General features: G+C 30.5%; 1 protein-coding gene across 2 annotated transcripts; it reads right to left on the reverse strand.

Moving 5' to 3' along the window:
- Positions 1-1,584: 1,584 nt before the first annotated feature.
- On the reverse strand, positions 1,585-4,391 carry LOC137806573 (large ribosomal subunit protein mL101 (rPPR4)). Of its 2 annotated transcripts, none has more exons than XM_068606774.1 (2): positions 4,003-4,391; positions 1,585-2,995 (listed from the first exon to the last, which is right to left on the reverse strand). In XM_068606774.1, exons 1-2 carry the CDS (start codon positions 4,228-4,230, stop codon positions 1,754-1,756), a joined length of 1,470 nt encoding a protein of 489 aa, XP_068462875.1. In that variant the 5' UTR covers positions 4,231-4,391; the 3' UTR covers positions 1,585-1,753. The 2 variants fall into 2 exon arrangements, with proteins under 2 accessions (XP_068462875.1, XP_068462876.1); XM_068606775.1 differs by having other exon boundaries at positions 3,460-4,297.
- Positions 4,392-8,411: the final 4,020 nt, after the last annotated feature.

Consider the following 8,411-nt stretch of genomic DNA (forward strand, 5'->3'; position numbering starts at 1 on the left):
ACAAAGGATATTTAGAATAAAAATGAACTTACTCTGTTTAAAAATCTGATCGGGTAGAAATATTCCTTAACTCGCTAGCTACAACGTGGTCCGATCAGATTCTAAAATAGATGAAGATTGGGAGAGAAAATTAAGAGAGAGGGAGAGAAGAGAATATGGAGAGAGAGAAATGGAGATAAGGAAGAAAAATGCATGCAGAGGTTCTATTTCTGTTTTTAAAAAAAGTGATGTTACACTTAACATGAATGAGACCATTACCACTTAATTACCTTTACTGTTGGAGGAAAAGAAAGAACACTTGGTAAGAACACTTGGTCGTTGTTAAGAAGAGGTTTTAAGTCTCGAGAGTAACATATATATCTCGGATAGCTCTGAAGAAACACATAGTTTGTTCAAAGTTCCGCTTAACCATAATCTTCATAAGAGCACAACTTCATTTTTTGAAATTAACCTTAAAAATTCAAATTATTCCCATTAAATCTTCAAATCTGTGTAAAAATAAAAATAAAAAACATTTATTTCTCGTAATTTGATGAAATATATTTATTATAATAAATTTAAAATGATCGTTCTTGAACATCTTTCTCTTAATTATACTGAGAGGTCTTCTACATTATTGTGTAGATGATACTAGGTGAAATATGTGAGGTTAACACATATTTTATTATACATTATTGATGTAGATAGTATTACGCGAAATATGTTAGGTTAACGTATGCATTTTATTGACGTTGATGAAATTCAATCACATTAACTATCATTCCTTAAGTTTTCTTTTTCTTTGTTAATAATAAATAGTTATACTTTGCCACTTATGTTAATTTATTTTATTCCATTTAATGTAGGTTGAAATTGAAATATTGAACCCCAGTCCAATAATTGACTCAGGTTCACCTGAAATTGTTGATGTAGTTGTGAAGTGATACTAATTTTAATAAAAAAAAGTTTATTAAGTATTAGCCTTAAGCAACCCCAAAATACTTAATCGGCCATACGCATGATAGAAACTAGAAATGTGATTTAACAATATGTTTGGTCCTAAAGTTTGAGTGAAAACATATTTTTTCCTTCGTTTAACTTAAAATGCATTGCAATTATAATTTACAAAAATCACGCGCAAGTAATTTTTGGATATCCATAATATCATGTAACAACATTTTATAGTTTGAATGCTGTAAAAATAAATTATATTGTTGGGACTCGGGGAAGTATTTCGAGAATTGATTTACCTACGTCCTTTCCTCGACAGAGATGTAATCAATCTTCAATGCTAAAATGATGATTCGACAGAGAGAAGATAGGAGGGGCCAAACAATTAATTTAATTGATTTATTTGCGAGAAGAGGAAGAAAATTAATTTAGAGAACAATAAAACTCTACTATTTCTACTCATCTCTGTAGATCTCTTTATTTTCTATCTAATACTACACAATTTTTAAAATATTTTATCTTTATTTCTCACATATTTGTATTCTTCACTAAACATTCAATTTTAGTTTCTAATTATTTTTCTTCTCTACTTCCATCCTCTCTGTCTCTTTCCATAAAACCAAACACACAATAAATGTTTACTATCACACAAGATTCAGTATGACATGTATTTTATTTTTCAATAATCAAATAAGAGGCCCTTAATGTTCTAAAGCATGCGCCATTCCAAAATGTATAAATCGAAATGGCAAAATTTAGGGTAGAATGACCGCATCATCTCAATTTACAACAATCAAAACTTGAAGGATTAGAGCATAGTGAGTCACTCCACAGATATTGCCTCAAGCAATTTCTGGGTGTCTTCACTCACCTCCACATTCTCCATCTTCAACCTCCGTTGCATGGCCGAACTGGTCCTACCAGCAGCTGCATAAGTTCTGATCAAGGATTCAAACACCTCCGCCCCTAGAGAATCCATAGATTTCTTCACAATCTCTAGAAATTCTTCTGCACCATCAACATCCTTCTCTTGTTCAAAATGCCTCATCATGATAACCATGATCTTTGACGATGGAATCCACTTCTCACCATTCCCTCTACCAATTGATATTGCTTTGTCTAGACAATCCACTGCCAACTTAAAGTCTCCCTTCTGCAAATGGTAATCCAAAAATATTTCCCAGGATTTTGCATTCGGCTTGGCACCGCTCCTCCGAGCGCGCTCCTTGAGCTCTTCAGCCTTCTCCAGCATATCTAATTTTGCATATGCTCCAATCAGAACATTTGCAACTCGAATATCATACTTAGGAGAGCCAGATTCCCACTCCCGGAAACATTTTTCTGCTCCTGGGAGATCTTTCAAGTTAACCAACACCTGAATCATATTCAAATAGCTTATGTTTGCAGTTTTAGGAAATGCCAGCCTAAGTGATCGCCAGACCCGATAAACCTCATATAAGTTACCAGTTCGCCCATACAACGTAATTAGAAACTGGTAAGCAGAAAGATCTTTGAAAGCGTTTCTCTTCTCCAATTCCTTAAGCGCCACTTCCGCCTTATCTAAAAAGCCAGCATCAACAAAAATAGATGCTAAGTTGCTATATGTTGTCCAGTCTCCAGTGACTCCATCCCTCTTCATTTCATCATGAACCCTTTCAACACCAGAAATATCATTAACAGCAGCGAGAGCCCTCATCCAGACATTGTACGTGAAAGAATCCAGCGTGATATTGCTAGCCTTCATTTCTCGTATGATGGATGGAACTTTTTCTGGCTGCCCTACTTTTGTATAAAGAGTCATAAGACTGTTGTAAGGCATGGAACTTAAAGGAAGGCTAAGCTCCTTCATCTTATCCATAAGACCTTCTGCCTTTTCAGTCATCAGTTCCTTGCAGTAGCAGTTCAGAAGGGCTCCATAACATAGATGATTCTTAGCCGATTCTGGGAGATTAACAAAATAATTTTCAGCAGCAGTAGTTCCTCGAGCCTTGGCAAGCAGGTCGAGATGTATAGCATTGTCACTGACTGTCTTGATCATGTTCCTCTTAGCCATAGTTTCCGATAGCTATAACAAAAAATACATTTCCCATCAATAAAAGTTATGAAAAACTATAGTCTGCCAACAACAATCTCTAGATTTAAAGATAGCATAGTTTTGTTCCCAACTTGCATGCACAAAGAAAAAGTGATCACACAAGACAATTCATCACTCAAATTTGAAAGAACTAATAAAAAGAGAAACATCAAGTTCTTTTCTTAAAGAAAATTCTATACTCTTCTTTTCTTTAAAAGTATGTAGGATGCAAAATTTCCCATTCTTCTGTGCATCAGTATTTTTTGTCTGTGTTAATAAGTTGACAGCACATACTATCATTAATTCACTACTAAGTTACTAACCCTTTGATTGCCTTTGGTGCATTCACATCCATAAACTAAGAAAACAATATTAATTAAAAATTCAAGACCTATGTCAATTGGTTAAAAGTTGAATAACAACAATAATACAATAATTCCTACAACATTACGTACCAGATCCGAAATCTTACTATGGAAAACAAGGACTGACTATATTTTCATTCCCTTCAAATAGGACAACGTCTTCTTTTCCCCAAAATAAAATACTCTCTTCTTAGTTTTCCATTTCTGAAAATATGTTATATGTGATTCTTAAGGTTGTATATTCTCATCATGATCCTTGGTGTTGCAAGAAACAGCAGCGAAATGCAGCCACAAAAACCTTGTTGCCACCGAAATCAAAGTGAAAGACCTATTTTCATAAATGAGATAACAAAATGATACGAATTTTTTTGCGAAAGACAGATACTAAGCTGAATACATTATCATAACCGAGGGACTAGCAAGAGACAAATTTCACTTCGAGAAGCTAATAACCAACAATTCAGTATATAAAGTAACCAAAATCACATTCAACCTAAAAAATGTTTAATAAGAAGAAATGGATATTGAAATGAGTAGAATCACTAACATGATCTGTTTCTAAACGTTAACATTACGTAGAAATGGTTTAAACATAGAACCTAAAAAAGCGAAAAATGAAAATGAACGAGTGACCTTGAGAGCAGGTTGATAGAGCTTGCGATCGCGAAGCTTCTTGAGAGTGTCGCCAACCTCCCATTTGTAGACGCGCTTTCCGGTCTTGATAAAGTTGTTGAGGCTCTGACGAACGCTGAGTTGGGAACTGCCATCTTTGAAGAGCTTCACGTACAGTGCTTCCTCCAAGTACTTCTTCGACCGCTTCACCACGCTCTTGTTGCGTCCGTTACGTTGCATCATCGACATTTCTCAGATTGGTGATACTTGCTGATGCCAAAGATCGGAAATGTTCGCGGTCGGAGAAACCAAACCCAAAACCCTAACTGCTCCAACCCACCACCAACAAGAAGAAATGATTGGGCTCACAAATACGAAGCCCAAATTGTATTAAATGGGCTTTCTGCCCATATTTCCAAGGTAAATTCTTCCTACACCTCCATACCTTCCCCATCCTCTTCTATATTATTTTTTAATTTCAATAATGTCTTTTTGAGTATGGTGTCTTCTTCTTTATTTTATTTTCAATTGGTGGTAGTTGCTTGTGGTGGTTGGTGGTGAACATTAGTAGTTAAGATAAATTTTGTGGTATTTTTACTAGTGATGGATGTGTTTTCATTCACTTCTTGTACAATCCAGAAGCTATAAACCTAGGAAAAAAAAAACTAATAAGATGCAAAAATTGAGTACAAAAAGTAAATAAATAATTATCTTTGCAGTGCAGAAGAAACTTTTGGTTCCAATAATTGACAATTTGTTTCAGGTTGCAATAACAATCCGCTTCATGAAACCACTGGAAGTGCAACAATAGTTATTTGTTTTGTAGAATCTTTGCAATGTTGTATGAGAAACAACTTCTAACTATAAGAGATCAAAACCCTAGGTAAATGTGGATTTATTTATCTTATGAAACAAATTAAAACATGTCAAATGATGAAATTATTCTCTCAAAAATTGTGACTAGAGAAGAATGAAAAGTGTTGTGACTAAAAGAAAGGTATAAAGGGTACAACTGATGTTATTTAAAATGTAAAGTTATGTTTCATTCAGAGTTATTTAATTTTTTTAAAAATGTTAAAACCAATTTTCCACATAAAGGAAAATTTTGTCTATTTGGGCTAAACTATCTATTAAAAAAGACATTATATACTTTACATTTCGGTATGAATTTCTAATCTGAAAAATACCTACTAAAATATACAATCCAAAATATATTAATACATTATGGATTATATTCTGTATATTTTTATGAAATTAAAAATACCTTCCAAAATATATATATATATATATATATATTTTAAATTTATTAATCCATTTTAGATTTCATGTTCCTATATATATTTCTAAATCTATAATATTTTTTTTATTAGGATAATAAATTTTTTAGATTGTAATAAACTTTTAGAATGTATTTTTTATTTTGTATTCCAGAATACACGTCTCAAAATACAAAAATTTATATTTAGTAATAGACAATCTGAAATACAAAATAAAATATATATTTCAGAATCTAAAATTCAAATACAAAATCAAAAAATATTTCAAAATGTATATTATATTATATATTTTGAAATACAAAATGGTATTTTGAATTGTGATATGCAAAATACAAATTTTAAAAGAGTAAAATTGAAATTACGATGACTCTTCCAGAGGTTTCTGTGCAAGACATTAAGAACAAGAGTTTAACTCTTGTGCTAAGAAAATATTGCCTATTCAAGCTTAATTAGAAATAACATGTGAAAGTAAGATTCCATTAAATGGTATAAAAAATTTCAGAGTTGTGTAATTACTCGTACAGTAGTATATAAAAAAAAGTTTCTGTTTATCTTTCTCCATTATAATATTTATTAGTCTCATATTTCTCTCTTTTTAATCATAAAATTTGTTTACTCTTTCATTGATACTATAAATATTGTTTCAATGTAAAGATTATAGGAACTACGTTGCATTTCACAGTCTAAACAAAGCATATATAGTTATGAAGAATTTTTTTCCCCAACTTCCTTTCTTTTCTTGTGTGTACTAAGGTTTCTCTAGCTGATAAATAGAAACCAAATACTTTGAATAATAGTATTATCAATATATTTCATTATCTCTTTTAATAAATTATTTTCCATGGTATTCATCGTCAATATAAAACTCCTATCAATGTACTTTTTAAGTGTTTAACAATTTATTAGTTATATAAAATTTAGTTGGTTTAAACATCTTGATACTTTTATGTAACCGTAAAATTAAAGTAATTTTAATGGAGATCGTTTAATGCAATACTAGATTGTCTAACATCAAAGAGCTAAGGTCAGATGACCTCAAGTTATCTCTTAACGAATCTAATAGTAAATCCAGTCAACCAGAGTTTAAAACTTATTTACAAACGATAAGCCTTAGAAATAATAATAAAGATAAAAAGGGGGTTGGGATGATTATGCAAAAAATTAAGATAAATGATTATAAAACAGTAAAAAAAAATGAGGTTGACTCTCAAGTTCATTCAAAAGTGAATTCGTCATTGATTGTCTTAAGATTTTCATTTTTTTCAACTCTAAAACACATTTCGTATTTCACTCGTCTAACGTCTACTTGTGAGATATTTATTTCTACCTCTTGAATTAAGCAAAACAAAAGATTTATTAGAATTAAGCAAACTAACCAAGAACTTCAATTAAAGAAAAGAATCGAATTCTAAACTAGCGTTAAAAAAAATCCTTAACAAAAACGAATTAAAAACTCATATAGTCTGACACAAACTGGCACAGAGAATTTTAAAAAAAATAAAACTTTACTAAAAAACTATAAAATTCATTTCAAAATCACAAGATAATCAACCCAAAGAAGTTTAATATTTCACGTAGAGGCAAAACAGACAAAAAATTACAAAGAAGAAAATAAGAAAACGTTAATGCTTTGTTGTTCGAACGTGATTGTCTAGCTTCTTCTTTCTCCTTGAAACTTGTATCTCACTATGTAGCTTCTTCTTTCTCCTTGAATCTTGTATCTTTTATAAGTTTTTATGTTCCAAGGATCTCAAAAATATATTTTTATCTCATATATTGTTTATAATTTTCTTAATTTCCAAATTTCTAGAGAATTCAAATTATGTTTCCATTTTTGTCGCGATTATGCATCTTTGTATTTTTTTTTTTTTGCAGATGATTTACTTTTAATCTATGTAGCACAAACACTAACACAAACACGGAGATACGTAAAATCTCTAAAATGTAGGACACGAGGACACGAATCTATATATTATATAATTATGAATTATATAAATTGACAATAAAGATTTATGTGCCCAAGTATGTTCCAGATTATTTTTTGGAGCAGAAAGATGTTTTTTATGACTGATTCACAAGGATTTGTTTCTTATTTTTTATAACCATAATAACAATTTATACAATAAAGTTTAAATTTTTAGAAAATTAATGTATTTTTCCATTTTAAAATTGTGTTAGAAGTGTACTAGAATTGTCAAAAATCTAACAAAATATTTTTTGAATTGGACACTTCACGAATACGTGTCCTACAGGTGTCATACGAGTGTCGGTGTCCGATACTCGTATCGAACACCGACACGCTATTTAAGAGGAGTGACCGAGCTTCATGGCTTCCAATTATGTTTATGAAATACTATAGATTTTATTTTCTAATACTTTAACTCAAATCTCGTTTTCTATTTTCATTCAGAGAAACATCTTGAATTTTTACATGGTTTGATCAACTTCTAAGAAATATTAAAGCATCTACCATGACTAAAACGCAAGATTGGAAGAAATAATAATTAAAATCCAAACAAACTCAGTTAAAAAAATATTATTTAAAACAGTAGATTTATACATTATTTTCGTCTAAAACAACTATGATTAAAGGTTAAGTGTAGGTAAAAACATAATCACCACATCCTTTTTAATAAAATAAATTCTAACATTTTAATTATTTACCTATGCATTGACCATATCTAGTATGCCATAAAAATGCAATAAGAGCTATTCTTACAAGTGAGTTTAGGCACCAAATTTCAAGGTTGTATAGGCTCGATTTCTAAAAAAATCTATTGAAACTTGTGGGAAAAGAAATAGAGAAAATGATTATATTTTTGGGTAAATAAGTTAAAGCTACGAACTTCAACTTTTGGAGAAGTTAAACTAAGAAAATTTATAAAAAAGAATATATTGTGCATAAATAAATTTTAAGTTTCAGAAAAATCAATTCATTTTTTTTTTCTTTTCTTTTACTTATTTAAAATTTTGTCCAAACTATATAATCTTATATATGCTATGCAACTTCATTAACTTATACGTTTTCGAATTCAAACATGTATTGTAGGATTAAGAATCGATTTATTAAACAAGAACATATAATGTAGAGTACAAATTCTTTTAATTATAGTATTCTATCGTAAAAACTATTAATCATTTGTTTGGACCAAG

Source organism: Phaseolus vulgaris, chromosome 3, assembly GCF_000499845.2.
Source record: "Phaseolus vulgaris cultivar G19833 chromosome 3, P. vulgaris v2.0, whole genome shotgun sequence".
Lineage (NCBI taxonomy): Eukaryota > Viridiplantae > Streptophyta > Magnoliopsida > Fabales > Fabaceae > Phaseolus > Phaseolus vulgaris.